This window comes from Oncorhynchus mykiss, chromosome 13, assembly GCF_013265735.2.
Source record: "Oncorhynchus mykiss isolate Arlee chromosome 13, USDA_OmykA_1.1, whole genome shotgun sequence".
In the NCBI taxonomy this organism is placed as follows: Eukaryota; Metazoa; Chordata; class Actinopteri; order Salmoniformes; family Salmonidae; genus Oncorhynchus; species Oncorhynchus mykiss.
This window is the reverse complement of record NC_048577.1, coordinates 8,827,330-8,847,440: the sequence shown is the minus strand read 5'-3', so window position 1 is coordinate 8,847,440 and position 20,111 is coordinate 8,827,330. Positions and strand designations below refer to the sequence as shown.

The 20,111-nt window shown below is 42.5% G+C and overlaps 1 protein-coding gene across 1 annotated transcript; it reads right to left on the bottom strand.

Annotated features, from left to right (window-relative positions):
- Positions 1 to 6,494: 6,494 nt before the first annotated feature.
- Positions 6,495 to 19,204, bottom strand: LOC110487255 (extracellular serine/threonine protein kinase FAM20C-like). The gene is made up of 10 exons (XM_036942575.1): positions 18,568 to 19,204; positions 17,750 to 17,925; positions 16,710 to 16,788; positions 14,277 to 14,369; positions 13,720 to 13,835; positions 13,201 to 13,381; positions 12,388 to 12,497; positions 10,390 to 10,471; positions 9,758 to 9,817; positions 6,495 to 6,783 (listed from the first exon to the last, which is right to left on the bottom strand). The coding sequence occupies exons 1-10, from the start codon at positions 19,116 to 19,118 to the stop codon at positions 6,495 to 6,497; spliced, it is 1,737 nt and encodes a 578-aa protein (XP_036798470.1). The 5' UTR covers positions 19,119 to 19,204.
- Positions 19,205 to 20,111: the final 907 nt, after the last annotated feature.

Here is a 20,111-nt window from a genome sequence, read left to right as displayed (position 1 = left end):
GTATAAGGCCACTCAGCGAGCTGTATAAGTCCACTCAGTGAGCTGTATAAGGCCACTCAGTGAGCTGTATAAGTCCATGAGCAAAAAAGAACATCCTCATCCAGAAGTGGCGCTCCTAGTGGCCGGGGACTTTAATACAGCAATACTTAAATCAGTTTTTACCTAATTTCTACCAGCATGTCACATGTGCAACCAGAAGAAAGAAAAAAAACTGTTGACCACCTTTACTCCACACAGAGATGCGTACAAAGCTCTCTCTCGCCCTCCATTTGGCAGATCTGAGCCTAATTCTATCCTCCTCGTTTCTGCACTGTGATAATTATTATTTGAACCTGCTGGTCATCTATGAACATTTGAACATCTTGGCCATGTTCTGTTATAATCTCCACCCAGCACAGCCAGAAGAGGACTGGCCACCCCTCATAGCCTGGTTCCTCTCTAGGTTTCTTTCTAGGTTCTGACCTTTCCAGAGAGATTTTCCTAGCCACCGTGCATCTACACCTGCATTGCTTGCTGTTTGGGGTTTTAGGCTGGGTTACTGTACAGCATTTTGTGACATCAGCTGATGTAAGAAGGGCTTTATAAATACATTTGATTTGATGATGATTTGCTTACAAGCAAAAACAAAAAGCAGGAAGTACCAGTGAGTCGCTCAATACGGAGGTGGTCAGATAACATGGATGCTAAGCTACAGGACTGTTTTAATAGCACAGACTGGAATCTGTTCCCAGATTCATCCGATGGCATTGAGGAGTATTCCACCTCAGCCACTGGCTTCATCAATAAGTGCATCGATGACGTCATCCCCACAGTGACTGTATGTACATATCCCAACCAGAATCCATGCATTACAGGCAACATCCGCACTGAGCTAAAGGCTAGAGCTGCCACTATCAAGGAGCAGGAAACCAATCCAGACGCTTATAAGAAATCCCTCTATGCCTTTGAACCATCAAACAGGCAAAGCGGCTCTGACGATCATTGGATGTGGAAGGGCTTGCAAACTATTAGACTACAAAGGGAAACACAGGCACGAACTGCCCAGGCAGGCTAAATGCCTTTTATCCTCGTTTCGAGGCAAGCAACACTGAAGCTTGCATGAGCGCACCAGCTGTTCTGGACAACTGTGTGATCACGCTCTCTGTAGCAGATGTGAGCAAGACCTTTAAACAGGTCAACATTCACAAGACCGCGGGGCCAGACGGAGTACCAGGATGTGTACTCACAGCATGCGCGGACCAACTGGCAAGTGTCTTCACTGACATTTTCAACCTCTCTGTAATACCTACATGTTTCAAGCAGACCACCATAGTCCCTGTGCCCAAGAACGCCAAGGTAACCTGTCTGTAGCACTCACCTCTGTAGCCATGAAGTGCTTTTAAAGGCTGGTCATGGCTCACACCAACACCATCATCCCGAAAACCCTAGACCCACTCCAATTTGCATACCCCCCTCCAACAGATCCACAGATGACACAATCTCAATTGCACTCCACACTGCCCTTTCCCACCTGGACAAAAGGCACTCCTATGTGAGAATACAGCTCAGAGTTCAACACCATAGTGTCCACAAAACTCATCACTAAGCTAAAGACCCTGGGACAAAACACCTCCCTCTGCAACTGGATCCTGGACTTCCTAACGGGCTGCCCCCAGGAGGTAAGGGTAGGCAACAACACATCTGCCACTGATCCTCAACACTGGACCCCTCAAGGGTGCGTGCTTAGTCCTCTCGTGTACTCCCTGTTAACCCACGAATGCATGGCCAAGCATGACTCCAACACCATCATTAAGTTTGCAGATGACACAACAGTGGTAGGCCTGATCACCGACAACACTGAGACAGCCTATAGGGAGGAGGTCAGGACAACAACCTCTCCCTCAATGTGAGCGAGACAAAGGAGCTGATTGTAGACTACAGGAAAAGGACGGCCGAACACGCCCTCATTCATATGAACATAGCTGTAGTTGAGTGTGTCGAAAGCTTCAAGTTCCTTGGTGTCCACATCACCAACAAACTATCATGGTCCAAACACACCAAGACAGTTGTGAAGAGGGCACAACCATGCCTATTCCCCCTCAGGAGACTAACAAGATTTAGCATGGGTCCCCAGATCGTCAAAAAGTTCTACAGCTGCACCATTGAGCGCATCTTGACAACTGCTCAGCATCTGACCGTAAGGCGCTAAAGAGGGTAGTGCGTACGGCCCAGTACATCACTGGGGCCAAGCTTCCTGTCATCCAGGACTATACTAGGCGCTGTCAGAGGAAGGCCCAAAACATTGTCAAAGACTCCAGCCACCCAAGTCATTGACTGTTGTCTCTGCTACTGCATGGCAAGCGGTACCGAACGCCAAGTCTAAGACCAAAAGGCTCCTTAACAGATTCTACCCCCAAGCCATAAGACTGTTGAACAATTAAACAAATGGTTACCCGGACCATTTGCACTTTACCCCTACCTACAGTACATGTACATATTACCTCAATAACCTCGACTAACCTGTACCCCTGTATAGCCTCATTATTGTTATTTTTATAGGTTTTATTTATTTATTTATTTTTTACTTTAGTTTATTTTTCTTCCTGTATTATACTTATGCTAAAATCTTTGTTCTAATTTTCTGAGACATTTTCTTTATGTTTGTATTGTTATCTGTTATTATGTCTTGTTGCATTATTGAGAAGGAACCTGCCAGTAAGCATTTAGTTGGACGGTGTATACCATGTGTATCCTGTACATACGACTAATATAACTTGAAACTTGAAACAATTACTTTAAATGAGATCCTAGAAGTGAGGTTTGATGACAACATATCCTTTCTCATCAGACCTCTCTCACAGGAGGACCTCGCTGTGGTTTATAGCACTGTCAACACACACGGAAGCAAATTGACCTGAATGAAAGGAGACCTGAACACAACAAGAAGTTCTGAACACAAGATGACTCTGCTTGGGATTGAATTGAAAGCACATAGTCAACAAGCATACTACACTTGAATTTTAAAGTTGATTTAAGCCAACATCCGCAGCATTTATCGCAAATATGATCTCTGCAAACATCAGGAAAATTCTTGAAAAACTGCAATGTCAGCAGAAGACACTTTTTAGACATGTTTACTTTATATGACTAAATATAGGGTCTACTATAGGGTTTAATATAGTATAATATAGGGTCTACTATAGGGTTTAATATAGTATAATATAGGGTTTAATATAGTATACTATAGGGTCTACTATAGGGTTTAATATAGTACAATATAGGGTTTAATATAGTATACTATAGGGTCTACTATAGGGTTTAATATAGTATACTATAGGGTCTACTATATGGTTTAATATAGTATACTATAGGGTCTACTATAGGGTTTAATATAGTATACAATGGGGTTTAATATAGTATACTATAGGGTCTACTATAGGGTTTAATATAGTATACTATAGGGTTTAATATAGTATAATATAGGGTTTAATATAGTATACTATAGGGTCTACTATAGGGTTTAATATAGTATAATATAGGGTTTAATATAGTATACTATAGGGTCTACTATAGGGTTTAATATAGTATACTATAGGGTCTACTATAGGGTTTAATATAGTATAATATAGGGTTTAATATAGTATACTATAGGGTCTACTAAAGGGTTTAATATAGTATAATATAGGGTTTAATATAGTATACTATAGGGTCTACTATAGGGTTTAATATAGTATACTATAGGGTTTAATATAGTATACTATAGGGTCTACTATAGGGTTTAATATAGTATACTATAGGGTTTAATATAGTATACTATAGGGTTTAATATAGTATACTATAGGGTTTAATATAGTATACTATAGGGTTTAATATAGTATACTATAGGGTTTAATATAGTATACTATGGGGTTTAATATAGTATACTATAGGGTTTAATATAGTCTACTATAGGGTTTAATATAGTATAATATAGGGTTTAATATAGTATACTATAGGGTCTACTATAGGGTTTAATATAGTATAATATAGGGTTTAATATAGTATACTATAGGGTCTACTATAGGGTTTAATATAGTATACTATAGGGTCTACTATAGGGTTTAATATAGTATACTATAGGGTCTACTATAGGGTTTAATATAGTATACAATAGGGTTTAATATAGTATACTATAGGGTCTACTATAGGGTTTAATATAGTATACTATAGGGTTTAATATAGTATAATATAGGGTTTAATATAGTATACTATAGGGTCTACTATAGGGTTTAATATAGTATAATATAGGGTTTAATATAGTATACTATAGGGTCTACTATAGGGTTTAATATAGTATACTATAGGGTCTACTATAGGGTTTAATATAGTATAATATAGGGTTTAATATAGTATACTATAGGGTCTACTATAGGGTTTAATATAGTATAATATAGGGTTTAATATAGTATACTATAGGGTCTACTATAGGGTTTAATATAGTATACTATAGGGTCTACTATAGGGTTTAATATAGTATACTATAGGGTCTACTATAGGGTTTAATATAGTATACTATAGGGTTTAATATAGTATACTATAGGGTCTACTATAGGGTTTAATATAGTATACTATAGGGTTTAATATAGTATACTATAGGGTTTAATATAGTATACTATAGGGTTTAATATAGTATACTATAGGGTTTAATATAGTATACTATAGGGTTTAATATAGTATACTATGGGGTTTAATATAGTATACTATAGGGTTTAATATAGTCTACTATAGGGTTTAATATAGTATACTATAGGCTCTACTATAGGGTTTCATATAGTATACTATAGGGTTTAATATAGTCTACTATAGGGTCTACTATAGGGTTTAATATAGTATAATATAGGGTTTAATATAGTATACTATAGGTTTTAATATAGTATAATATAGGGTTTAATATAGTATACTATAGGGTTTAATATAGTATAATATAGGGTTTAATATAGTATAATATAGGGTCTACTATAGGGTTTAATAGAGTTTAATATAGGGTGTACTATAGGGTTTAATATAGTATAATATAGGGTCTAATATAGTATACTATAGGGTTTAATATAGTATAATATAGGGTCTACTATAGGGTTTAATATAGTATAATATAGGGTCTAATATAGTATACTATAGGGTTTAATATCGTATACTATAGTGTCTACTATAGGGTTTAATATAGTATTATATAGGGTCTCCTATAGGGTTTAATATAGTATAAGATAGGGTCTACTATAGGGTTTAATATAGTATAAGATAGGGTCTACTATAGGGTTTAATATAGTATACTACAGGGTCTACAATAGGGTTTAATATAGTATAATATAGGGTCTAATATAGAGTTTAATATAGTATAATATAGGGTCTACTATAGGGTTTAATATAGTATACTACAGGGTCTACAATAGGGTTTAATATAGTATACTATAGGGTTTAATATAGTATAAGATAGGGTCTACTATAGGGTTTAATATAGTATACTACAGGGTCTACTATAGGGTTTAATAAAGTATAATATAGGGTCTAATATAGAGTTTAATATAGTATAATATAGGGTTTAATATAGTATACTATAGGGTCTACTAAAGGGTTTAATATAGTATAATATAGGGTCTAATATAGAGTTTAATATAGTATAATATAGCATCTTGGCCTATTTCTACATGTCTCATGGCTTTTGACTGAGCTTTGCTTTGTATAAATACAATACCAAACTTGTCATTAAGCAGTATTTCTTTAACTCTTTGCGTGAGGTTTAGCGAGAGGAAAATGTTGCCCATAGTCTTTTGGGTCGCCGTGGGTGACGGCACAACAAATTGGGGAATCATTACAGTAGCTTCATTACTGTTAACAATTAATGTACAAGACTGTACAACCACACTGTTATTCACTTCAGGCCCTATTCATACTGAAGATAATTTGACTTCACATGGACTTAAGTCACAATGTTGAGTCTACTCATCTCAAGTCTGAATCGGGCCCTTCAATCACATGTTTCTATTTAATATCATATTTTTTTTTTGTTCTTTGTAAAACACTTTTGTAAAATGCAATATCATTACTCAATTAGAATGACTTTGATTTAGGGTTGAACTATCCTCTTAAATAAAAGTATATGCTAAAACTGAGCTTGATTTCACTAAGTACGCTCCATGTATTAAGTAAGACAACATTTAATGAGGCCTAATAATAAATGTACACAGTGATTTAAACATAAACATTCATCCATTCATACACCACACTAAACCTACACATAGTCTGTGTCTGGAAAGGCATCCTATTCCCTAACTACTGTGACACTGCGGACACAGCTATCCTCTCTCTAACAGTTAGGAGCCAAATGAATGATGCCAGGAACTCTAAATGTAATTATGTCACTCTTGTGACTTGCTGATGCAATGATGTCACACACAAATCATCATCACCATGGTGATGCGCCATGACATATTTCCTTCAGATGGTTGAAATGCTGTTGTCGAGGGGACGTGACAACACTACCCTGCAGGTGTCACGTGTTTAACCAAAGTCTCATAATCAGTGACATCATCATAGATGACATCATCATCGCCTTCTCCATGGCGACTACGTTGTCGCTCCTGGCAACGGCTCACGGTTTGGAGTACGGTCACTAGGCGACGGTCCAGGGCGGAGAGGTGCAGCTCTGAGAGGAGGGGGGCCACGGAGAATAGAGGATCATGGGAAAGGGAGTCCCTCATGACATCACTGAGACGGTACTGGGGCAGGGAGAGGAGACGCAGATGTAGGAGTGTGGAGCGACGGATCCTAGAGAGAGAGAGAGTGATGGAGTGAGAGCTATGAGACAGAAGAGGAATATATGATGATGCTGGGGTAGTGATGGGGGTTCTACTAAGATAACATACTGAATTGTTTTAAGATGGTCATTTAGTTATTTTATTTAGAATTTTAGGACCTCTTGGTATATATATATTTTTTTTAAATACTATCCTACAGAAACACATTGAATAACAGATTCATACACGGAAAAACAATGCAGCAGAAGGAAGTTTGTTTTCAAGTGTCTCCTTTATCAAAGAGTTATGAGAAAGATACTGAATTATTCTATTGTTTTTTACACATGTTTAACCCCTTTGGTTAGAACACCATCATGTTCCTGAGTCTGATCTTTCCATAGAGTGGTCACATTACTCTGTTAGAACACCATCGTGTTCCTGAGTCTTATCTTTCCATAGAGTGGTCACATTACTCTGTTAGAACACCATCATGTTCCTGAGTCTTATCTTTCCATAGAGTGGTCACATTACTCTGTTAGAACACCATCGTGTTCCTGAGTCTTATCTTTCCATAGAGTGGTCACATTACTCTGTTAGAACACCATCATGTTCCTGAGTCTTATCTTTCCATAGAGTGGTCACATTACTCTGTTAGAACACCATCGTGTTCCTGAGTCTTATCTTTCCATAGAGTGGTCACATTACTCTGTTAGAACACCATCGTGTTCCTGAGTCTTATCTTTCCATAGAGTGGTCACATTACTCTGTTAGAACACCATCGTGTTCCTGAGTCTTATCTTTCCATAGAGTGGTCACATTACTCTGTTAGAACACCATCGTGTTCCTGAGTCTTATCTTTCCATAGAGTGGTCACATTACTCTGTTAGAACAACCATCGTGTTCCTGAGTCTTATCTTTCCATAGAGTGGTCACATTACTCTGTTAGAACACCATCGTGTTCCTGAGTCTTATCTTTCCATAGAGTGGTCACATTACTCTGTTAGAACACCATCATGTTCCTGAGTCTTATCTTTCCATAGAGTGGTCACATTACTCTGTTAGAACACCATCGTGTTCCTGAGTCTTATCTTTCCATAGAGTGGTCACATTACTCTGTTAGAACACCATCATGTTCCTGAGTCTTATCTTTCCATAGAGTGGTCACATTACTCTGTTAAAACACCATCGTGTTCCTGAGTCTTATCTTTCCATAGAGTGGTCATATTACTCTGTTAGAACACCATCATGTTCCTGAGTCTTATCTTTCCATAGAGTGGTCACATTACTCTGTTAGAACACCATCGTGTTCCTGAGTCTTATCTTTCCATAGAGTGGTCACATTACTCTGTTAGAACACCATCGTGTTCCTGAGTCTTATCTTTCCATAGAGTGGTCACATTACTTTGTTAGAACACCATCATGTTCCTGAGTCTTATCTTTCTATAGAGTGGTCACATTACTCTGTTAGAACAACCATCGTGTTCCTGAGTCTTATCTTTCTATAGAGTGGTCACATTACTCTGTTAAAACACCATTGTGTTCCTGAGTCTGATCTTTCCATAGAGTGGTCACATTACTCTGTTAGAACACCATCATGTCCCTGAGTCTGATCTTTCCATAGAGTGGTCACATTACTCTGTTAGAACACCATCATGTCCCTGAGTCTGATCTTTCCATAGAGTGGTCACATTACTCTGTTAGAACACCATCATGTCCCTGAGTCTGATCTTTCCATAGAGTGGTCACATTACTCTGTTAGAACAACCATCGTGTTCCTGAGTCTTATCTTTCCATAGAGAGGTCACATTACTCTGTTAGAACACCATCATGTTCCTGAGTCTTATCTTTCCATAGAGTGGTCACATTACTCTGTTAGAACAACCATCGTGTTCCTGAGTCTGATCTTTCCATAGAGTGGTCACATTACTCTGTTAGAACACCATCGTGTTCCTGAGTCTTATCTTTCCATAGAGTGGTCACATTACTCTGTTAGAACACCATCATGTCCCTGAGTCTGATCTTTCCATAGAGTGGTCACATTACTTTGTTAGAACACCATCGTGTTCCTGAGTCTTATCTTTCCATAGAGTGGTCACATTACTTTGTACGCCAAACCGTTCGGATGCTATCTATGTTTTTAGAAATACACATTTCTGGATGTCTGCTGGTCTGTTAAACACCGCTGTGGCTCTGCCACCTCCCACTGTAGATGAGGAAGGCCAACACCGGTGTGGCTCTGCCACCTCCCACTGTAGATGAGGAAGGCCAACACCGGTGTGGCTCTGCCACCTCCCACTGTAGATGAGGAAGGCCAACACCGGTGTGGCTCTGCCACCTCCCACTGTAGATGAGGAAGGCCAACACCGGTGTGGCTCTGCCACCTCCCACTGTAGATGAGGAAGGCCAACACCGGTGGATGGGGTGGATTGAGACGCAGCCCATGCAAAAACAGATATCTCTATCAGAAACAGATATCTCTATCAGAAACAGAAATCTCTATCAGAAACAGATATCTCTATCAGAAACAGATATCTCTATCAGAAACAGATATCTCTATCAGAAACAGATATCTCTATCAGAAACAGATATCTCTATCAGAAACAGATATCTCTATCAGAAACAGAAATCTCTATCAGAAACAGATATCTCTATCAGAAACAGATATCTCTATCAGAAACAGAAATCTCTATCAGAAACAGATATCTCTATCAGAAACAGATATCTCTATCAGAAACAGATATCTCTAACAGAAACAGATATCTCTATCAGAAACAGATATCTCTAACAGAAACAGATATCTCTATCAGAAACAGATATCTCTATCAGAAACAGATATCTCTATCAGAAACAGATATCTCTATCAGAAACAGATATCTCTATCAGAAACAGATATCTCTATCAGAAACAGATGTATTTTTATGGAGATGTTTTTATTATGCTACTTAGATTCCTGCGGGGGTGCGGACATCGAGTCTTGGGGCTTAATTATGCACCCCATGTTATACCTGCAGCACTGCTCCAGAGGTGTCAGGATAGAGGGTTCATCTGTAGAGTGACGTCCAAACCTGTAGTCAGCACACAGTGTCAATGTTACAATCAACTAACGTTAGTTAAACCTGTAGTCAACACACAGACAGTGTCAATGTTACAATCAACTAACGTTAGTTAAACCTGTAGTCAACACACAGACAGTGTCAATGTTACAATCAACTAACGTTAGTTAAACCTGTAGTCAGCACACAGACAGTGTCAATGTTACAATCAACTAACGTTAGTTAAACCTGTAGTCAGCACACAGACAGTGTCCATGTTACAATCAACTAACGTTAGTTAAACCTGTAGTCAGCACACAGACAGTGTCCATGTTACAATCAACTAACGTTAGTTAAACCTGTAGTCAGCACACAGACAGTGTCAATGTTACAATCAACTAACGTTAGTTAAACCTGTAGTCAGCACACAGACAGTGTCAATGTTACAATCAACTAACGTTAGTTAAACCTGTAGTCAGCACACAGACAGTGTCCATGTTACAATCAACTAACGTTAGTTAAACCTGTAGTCAGCACACAGACAGTGTCAGACACACACACCATTAAGAAAAACAGATCATCAATGTCCTTGTCAGGATACTCACGCCCTCCCATTGTCTAAGTGCAGAAGGAAAGTGTTGTTGCCAAACTTGTCAAACGTCTCATAGTGGTGTCGGTCCATATTACCTGGAACACAATAGTTAGTGTTGAACGTGTGTTTGTTTGTGTTTTATCTTCACCTTTTTCCTCTTTCTGCTAATTGAAAAGACTTTGGTCTCCATGAACAGCACAATAGAAAGGTATTACTATTACAGTCTCATTACTATTATAGTTCTAATATATTATTATGTCCTGACCCGGACCGACCCATGAGGAAGTCTAGTATAGTAATGTCTATCAGGTCCACTAGTCTCCTTCCCCAGCCCAGACCGACCCATGAGGAAGTCTAGTATTGTCATGTCTATCAGGTCCCCCAGTCTCCTTCCCTCCCCAGCCCAGACCTACCCATGAGGAAGTCTAGTATAGTCATGTCTATCAGGTCCACTAGTCTCCTTCCCTCCCCAGCCCAGACCTACCCATGAGGAAGTCTAGTATAGTCATGTCTATCAGGTCCACTAGTCTCCTTCCCTCCCCAGCCCAGACTAACCCATGAGGAAGTCTAGTATAGTCATGTCTATCAGGTCCCCCAGTCTCCTTCCCTCCCCAGCCCAGACCTACCCATGAGGAAGTCTAGTATAGTCATGTCTATCAGGTCCACTAGTCTCCTTCCCTCCCCAGCCCAGACTAACCCATGAGGAAGTCTAGTATAGTCATGTCTATCAGGTCCACTAGTCTCCTTCCCCAGCCCAGACCGACCCATGAGGAAGTCTAGTATAGTCATGTCTATCAGGTCCACCAGTCTCCTTCCCCAGCCCAGACCGACCCATGAGGAAGTCTAGTATAGTCATGTCTATCAGGTCCACCAGTCTCCTTCCCTGCCCAGCCCAGACCGACCCATGAGGAAGTCTAGTATAGTCATGTCTATCAGGTCCACTAGTCTCCCTCCCTCCCCAGCCCAGACCGACCCATGAGGAAGTCTAGTATAGTCATGTCTATCAGGTCCACTAGTCTCCCTCCCTCCCCAGCCCAGACCGACCCATGAGGAAGTCTAGTATAGTCATGTCTATCAGGTCCACCAGTCTCCTTCCATCCCCAGCCCAGACCTACCCATGAGGAAGTCTAGTATAGTCATGTCTATCAGGTCCACTAGTCTCCTTCCCTCCACAGCCCAGACCTACCCATGAGGAAGTCTAGTATAGTCATGTCTATCAGGTCCACTAGTCTCCTTCCCCAGCCCAGACCGACCCATGAGGAAGTCTAGTATAGTCATGTCTATCAGGTCCACTAGTCTCCCTCCCCAGCCCAGACCTACCCATGAGGAAGTCTAGTATAGTCATGTCTATCAGGTCCACCAGTCTCCTTCCCTCCCCAGCCCAGACCTACCCATGAGGAAGTCTAGTATAGTCATGTCTATCAGGTCCACTAGTCTCCCTCCCTCCCCAGCCCAGACCGACCCATGAGGAAGTCTAGTATAGTCATGTCTATCAGGTCCACTAGTCTCCCTCCCCAGCCCAGACCAAACCATGAGGAAGTCTAGTATTGTCATGTCTATCAGGTCCACCAGTCTCCTTCCCTCCCCAGCCCCAGACCTACCCATGAGGAAGTCTAGTATAGTCATGTCTATCAGGTCCACCAGTCTCCCTCCCCAGCCCAGACCTACCCATGAGGAAGTCTAGTATAGTCATGTCTATCAGGTCCACTAGTCTCCCTCCCCAGCCCAGACCAAACCATGAGGAAGTCTAGTATTGTCATGTCTATCAGGTCCACCAGTCTCCCTCCCTCCCCAGCCCAGACCTACCCATGAGGAAGTCTAGTATAGTCATGTCTATCAGGTCCACCAGTCTCCCTCCCCAGCCCAGACCTACCCATGAGGAAGTCTAGTATAGTCATGTCTATCAGGTCCACTAGTCTCCCTCCCCAGCCCAGACCTACCCATGAGGAAGTCTAGTATAGTCATGTCTATCAGGTCCACCAGTCTCCTTCCCTCCCCAGGCCAGACCTACCCATGAGGAAGTCTAGTATTGTCATGTCTATCAGGTCCACCAGTCTGGTTCCCTTGTTGTATGGTGGGGTCTTCTTCACTGTGTCACAGTAGTCTGGGTCTTTCTCCCACCTGCAACATGACAACAGGGTAAGAGTTGAGACTAGTGTTAGAGTTAGGGTTGAGGGTTAGAATTAGGGTTGAGGGTTAGAGTTAGGGTTGAGGATAGGGTTAGAGTTAGGGTTGAGGGTTAGAATTAGGGTTGAGGGTTAGAGTTAGGGTTGAGGGTTAGAGTTAGGAATGAGGGTTAGAATTAGGGTTGAGGGTTAGAATTAGGGTTGAGGATAGGGTTAGAGTTAGGGATGAGGGTTAGAATTAGGGTTGAGGGTTAGAGTTAGGGTTGAGGGTTAGAATTAGGGTTGAGGATAGGGTTAGAGTTAGGGTTGATGGTTAGAATTCGTTTTGAGGGTTAGAGTTAGGGTTGAGGGTTAGAATTAGGGTTGAGGGTTATAATTAGGGTTGAGGGTTAGAGTTAGGGTTGAGGCTAGGATTAGATTTAGGGTTGAGGGTTAGAGTTAGGATTGAGGCTAGGATTAGATTTAGGGTTGAGGGTAAGAGTTAAAGTTGAGGCTAGGGTTAGAGTTAGGGTTGAGAGTTAGGGATGAGGTTAGGGTTAGAGTTGAGGCTAGGGTTAGAGTTGAGGCTAGGGTTAGAGTTGGAGTTGAGGCTAGTGTTAGAGTTGAGGCTAGGGTTAGAGTTGAGGCTAGAGTTGGAGTTGAGGCTAGGGTTAGAGTTATTATCTATCTATAGATATAGCTATAGACTCTATACCCACACTGCCAGTTTGCTGCGGCTGTAGGAGCGTTTCCAGGGAGACCTCCAGCTACGTCTGGTGGCCAAGGAGGTGTCCGGCAGCATCATGGCCAGGGAGGCCTCAAGGTTCTGGGGTCGACCACACACAGCGTGCTCCGTACTGCAGTAGTAGGAACACTGGCCATAGAAACACACATTATTCACTAGGGGAGATAGAGGGGGATGGAGGGGGGAGAGGAGAGGAGAGTTTGAGTGCACTCTTCTCTTCATCATCAGTGTAGATGACAGGAGAGGCAGCAATTCAAGAGCTGACAGAGAGAAAGATTGAAAATGAAAGAAATTAATTCAGCAAAAATTGCCTTTCCGCTGAATAATATGCAGCATCTATTTTCATATTCCCCACTAGAGAAAACAGAGATGTGAAACATGTAATATAAGGAGAGAGTTGGTAAAGAAAGAGGAGTGAGAGAGAGGGAGATGGGGTGAGTGTGACAGAGGGATAGAGTGAAGGAAGGAAGGAGTGAAATAATGATAAACAGACCAGGAGAGGTGAAGAAGGTCCGGGCCAGTTTGTGGTCAGTGGTGATGTCTTTGATCTCTGTTACCACGTCAACCAGCCTCCCAACGGCTGGGGGGATCCGCCTGTAACCCAACACCCTGAGAGAGAGGGGAGAGGAGAGGAGGGACAGGGGAGAGAGATAGGAGAGGGAGAGGTGGGGGGGTGTAGGGAGAGGAGAGAGAGGCAGAAAAAGATGGGAGAGAGAGAGAGAGAGAGAGAGAGAGAGAGGGGGGTGGGGGGGTGTAGCGAGAGGGAGAGGAGAGAGAGGCAGAAAAATATGGGAGAGAGAGAGAGAGAGAGAGAGAGAGAGAGAGAGAGAGAGAGAGAGAGAGAGAGAGAGAGAGACAGAGAGAGAGAGAGCGAGAGAGAGAGAGAGAGAGAGAGAGAGAGAGAGAGAGAGAGAGAGAGAGAGAGAGAGAGGGGTCCATATTTAATGCTTCTTAATGTCTGCTCTACTCTCCACCATTCAGTCAGTGGTGTGGTATGCTGTATACTCCCTGACTGTTGCTATCAAGGTGAGAAACAGACTCATTGTTTACCTGTCCAGGTGAAAAGCAGCGATCTCTGCGTTGTGTCTCTCAAAGTCAGAGAAGTAGTAGAGGTTGAAGTTGGTCTCCTCATCACGCTCTTGTCTGACAGAGATACAGTCAACACAGGAACACAGATATTCAGACTATACACAGTCAACACAGGAACACAACTATACAGACTATACACAGTCAACACAGGAACACAGCTATACAGACCATACACAGTCAACACAGGAACACAGATATTCAGACTATACACCCCAAACCATCACAATTGGGTTGAGGTCGGGTGATTTTGGAGGCCAGGTCATCTGATGCAGCACTCCATCACTCTCCTTCTTAGTCAAATAGCCCTTACACATCTTAATCTTAGAACTACCCATCCCGGATCCGGTATATTTGTCATCAGCAACGCTGAATAGCATAGCGCAACAGTCAAAAAATATTACTAGAAAATATTCATATTCATGAAATCACACGTGAAATATAGCGAAACACAGCTTAGCCTTTTGTTAATCACCCTGTCAACTCAGATTTTGAAATGATGCTTTACAGCGAAAGCAATACAAGCATTTGTGTAAGTTTATCGATAGCCTAACATAGCATTATGTACACTTAGCATGAGGAAGCTTGGTCACGAAAATCAGAAAAACAATCAAATTAACCGTCTCTTTCGATGATCTTCGGATGTTTTCACTCACGAGACTCCCAGTTAGACAGCAAATGTTCCTTTTGTTCCATAAAGATATTTTTTATATCCAAATACCTCCGTTAGTTTGGTGTGTTATGCCCAGGAATCCACCGGAAATAGCGGTCACGACAACGCAGACAAAAATTCTAAATTATATCCATAATGTCGACAGAAACATGGCAAACGTTTTTTATAATCAATTCCCAAGGTGTTTTTCAAATATCTATTCGATAATATATCAACTGGGACAGTTGGCTTTTCACTAGGACCGGGAGGAACAATGGCTGCCTCTCTCTTTTGCGCAAGAATCACTCTGAGAGCCCCCACCTATCCACTTACGCAATGTGGTCGTTCACGCTCATTCTTCAAAATAAAGGCCTGAAACTACGTCTAAAGGCTGTAGACACCTTAGGGAAGCCATAGAAAAAGGAATCTGGTTGATATCCCTTTCAATGGTCAATAGGGATGCATAGGAACACAATGGTTTCAAAATAAGAGTCACTTCCTGATTGGATTATTATGCAATATCAGTTGTGTTATGCTCACAAACATTATTTTTACAGTTTTGGAAACTTTAGAGTGTTTTCTATCCTAAGCTGTCAATTATATGCATATTCTAGCATCTGGTCCTGAGAAATAGGCTGTTTACTTTGGGAACGTTATTTTTCCAAAAATAAAAATAGTGCCCCCTAGCTTTTAGGTGTGTTTTGGGTCATTGTCCTTTTGAAAAACAAATTATAGTCCCACTAAGAACAAACCAGATGGGATGGCGTATCGCTGCAGAATGCTGTGGTGGCCATGCTGGTTAAGTGTGCCTTGAATTCTAAATAAATCACTGACAGTGTCACCAGCAAATCACACCCACACCATCACACCTCCTCCTCCATGCTTCACGGTGGGAACCACACATGCAGAGATCATCTGTTCATCTACTCTGCATCTCACAAAGACACGCCGGTTGGAACCAAAAATCTCAAATTTGCACTCATCAGACCAAAGGACAGATTTCCACCGGTCTAATGTCCATTGCCCGTGATTCTCGGGCCAAGCAAGTCGCTTCTTATTATTAGTGTCCTTTAGTAGTGGTTTCTTTGCAGAAATTCGACCATCAAGGCCTGATTCACACAGTCTCCTCTGAACAGTTGATGTTGAGATGTGTCTGTTACTTGAACTCTGTGCTTGATGGTTCTTGCGACTGCACTTGAAGAAACTTTCGGAGTTCTTGAAATTTTACGAATTGACTGACCTTAATTTCTTAAAGTAATGATGGACTGTCGTTCTCTTTGCTTATTTGAGCTGTTCTTGCCATAATATGGACTTGGTCTTTTACCAAATAGGGCTATCTTCTGTATACCACCCCTACCTTGTCACAACACAACTGATTGGCTCTAACGCATTAAGAAGGAAAGAAATTCCACAAATTAACATTAACAAGGCACACCTGTTTAATTGAAATACATTCCAGGTGACTACCTCATTAAGCTGGTTGAGAGAAAGCCAAGAGTGTGCAAAGCTGTCATCAAGGCAAAGAGTGGCTACTTTGAAGAATCTCAAATATAAAATATACTGTTCAACACTTTTTTGGTTACTACATGATTCCACTTGTGTTATTTCATAGTTTTGATGTCTTCACTATTATTTTGCAATGTAGAAAATAGTACAAATTAAGTGAAAACCCTTGAGTGAGTAGGTGGGTCCAAACTGTTGGTACTGTACGTGTGTACGTGTGCGTGTGTGTGTAAGTCTCTCACTTCATTGGTTTGAGGATGGCCTGTCCGTAGTTAGGAAATGACATCACCAGCTTGAGCTGTGTCCCTCCAGACTTCTGCACTGAGAGAGAGAGACGGGTTACCATAGCAACACTTGAACTTCACATACTGAGTACACACTGAGCTCTCTCTATCACACACACACACACACACACACACACACACACACACACACACACACACACACACACACACACACACACACACACACACACACACACACACACACACACACAGGGTTCCCCTGTTTGAAACTAAATAAGGTCATCCAGTTTGTATGTTTTCATCGTGCAGTTCTACATTATTCCACTAGGGGTCTCCTCATACCTGACTCTAAACGTCACAACAGAGACTACCTCCCAGCTATGGGAGAATCTCAACTGCATTGCCTTGATTCCTCACGTCCTCTCTCTTCACCTCCTTCTCAAAACCCATCGGATGAGAAGAGGGGAGGGATTAAGGAAATGCAATTGCAATTCTCCCAATCTGTCCTTCCTCCCAAAGTGTGCACCTGTTCACTTCCCTTCACTAATTTGAAAGGACATGACTGGTATAAGAAATATGTTGGCTACTCCAACTAGCCCATGCCTCCACCAAGCCAATGCTTTTGGTGTAATAGTATACGAGTGTACACTACAGGAGATATTAATGGAACTCACCCAGCGATTTTAACAGTAGGGCACTGGTGTAGTAAACTACATAGTGTTCTAGGGTGCTACTTAATTATCTGTGTGTACAGGACATAATACCACCATATCTCCCACACCCAACAATCAGGCTCCCAAGACCCCTCCCCAACACACACACCACCCAAACACATCACCCACCCACACACACCACCCACACACACTCCAGGGTGAAGTTTCCCTTTGACAGACATCTAGGATCAGCTTCCCCTCCCCCAATTCTAACCTTAACCCCCTTAGTGGGGAAATTGCTATACTGATCCAAGATCAGTGTCAAAGGGGAACTTCCCCCTATTCCGCCACACACACACCACACACCACACACCACACGCACACCTGCGCTGACGATACGGTGTGTGCTGAGCTGCTGAGCAAGAGGTGCCATGTTGGGGTCCAGGTGGGGGTAGAGCTGCCAACGGGAGATACCAAGATGGAACCTCAGCCAGGGGGGGTGGCTGTCACTGCTCCTGTTCCAATGGGCTGAGTCATCGCCGATGTCACTGTCACTCACCCTGGGGAGGGTGGAGGGGGAAAGAGAGGGAGAGGAGAAGAGGGTTGGAGACACAAGAGGAGAGGACAAGAGAGAAGTAGTTAAGAGGAGGAGACGACAAGAGGAGAGGACAAGAGAGAAGTAGTTCAGAGGAGGAGACGACAGGAGGAGAGGACAAGAGAGAAGTAGTTAAGAGGAGGAGACGACAGGAGGAGAGGACAAGAGAGAAGTAGTTAAGAGGAGGAGACGACAGGAGGAGAGGACAAGAGATAAGTAGTTAAGAGGAGGAGACGACAGGAGGAGAGGACAAGAGAGAAGTAGTTAAGAGGAGGAGACAACAGGAGGAGAGGACAAGAGAGAAGTAGTTAAGAGGAGGAGATGACAGGAGGAGAGGACAAGAGAGAAGTAGTTAAGAGGAGGAGACAACAGGAGGAGAGGACAAGAAAGAAGTAGTTCAGAGGAGGAGACGACAGGAGGAGAGGACAAGAGAGAAGTAGTTAAGAGGAGGAGACGACAGGAGGAGAGGACAAGAGAGAAGTAGTTCAGAGGAGGAAGTGGAGGAGGCGCCAGGAGAAATAGGAGGGATATTTGCCGTAATGAACTAAAGGATCATGCCGCATGCGTCTGTTTTTTCAGAACAATCACGCTACTTCCGTAAACTCACCACATCTGTGTGCTCGTCTCGCGCGCCTTCCCTTTGGGCTTCACCTTCAGCAGCCAATCATCTTCATGGATGGGCGGGGTTGGCATGTTGTAGAGCGGGTGGCTAAAAAGAGCCTCTAATTTTGACATCCCGGATCCCATAGGCTTAATCCCCATCGAGCCAAACTTTCCTACCCTTTCCGTCATGGTGAGTGAGTCTACAGGACCTTCCGCCTTATGTCCATGACCTACCTTGACGGCCATTTTGGTTGTGACCGCGTCCTTTTCGGACATTTTTTGAGGGCCATTGCTGTCCATATGGGAAGAGTTCACTTTTCTGGTGCCCGGGGGTGTCTTGGCATAGCTGGCGTGGTTGTCCGACATCCTGGAGGTGTAGTTGGTATCCACCAGGGCTCGGAGGGTGTGGAGGTGTGTCTGACGAGGGGAGGGGGCGTCACAGTGGTTCTGGTAGACGGAGCGAGATAGTACGGTGAGGAGGAGATGGAGAGAGAGGGAGGCAACGACCAGCGATAGACAGACAGTCCGAGAGCGACGGCGTGTATACCACCTCATCGTTCTGAGGGAGAGAAAGAGTTGGAGAACGACTGAGAGATAAAAATATTTAAAGGAGGAGAAAAAAGGAAGAGAGAGAGAGTAGGAGGAAGAGGAGAGAAACTGGATAAATATAGGTGAAAGGACGAGGGAGGATTGGAGAGAGAGAAAGAAGAGGAGGAGGATGAGGAGGAGAGGTTGAGGGGGTGAATGTGGGAGAATGAGAGAGAAAGTTAGAGGAACGAGGGAAGGAAAGAGTCTCAGAAACAGCATAGAGAAAGAGATAGAAAGAAGCCCATAGAGACTGGACCTTTCGAAAGTCAGAGCAGCCCTCTATTCTGGTATAGATACCTCCAAAACAACTACCTAGATACCCTCCAATACAACTACCTAGATACCTCCAAAACAACTACCTAGATACCCTCCAATACAACTACCTAGATACCTCCAATACAACTACCTGGATACCCTCCAATACAACTACCTGGATACCCTCCAATACAACTACCTAGATACACCCCAATAAAATTACCTAGATACCCTCCAATACAACTACCTCTTTCTTTACCTAGATTCCCCCAAAACAACTACCTAGATACCCCCAATACAACTACCTAGATACCCCCCAATACAACTACCTAGATACCCCCCAATACAACTACCTCTTTCTGTAGGGAATAGGGTGCCATTTGGTTTGCAGTAATAGACAACGGTCAACTCAGTCCTAAGCACAAAGCACAGACTCCCCCAGGCACGACCACATCCCCCTTTATAGAGGGTCACTGAAACGAATGAGGGAAGAAGGTATAATTTTACCACCTCTCTTTCTCCTCCCTCCTTTTTCCTTCCCTTTTTACTCACCTTTCTTTCTTTAAAGGTTTCCCCCCTTATGTTCTCCTCCTTCTTTCCTCACTATCCGGAATGAGACAGAGCTCTGATATCTTGTCAACCTATATTAATCTGTTTTCTCTCAATCTTTCTATCCCTTCCATCGCTCTATCTCTCTGTCCCCTG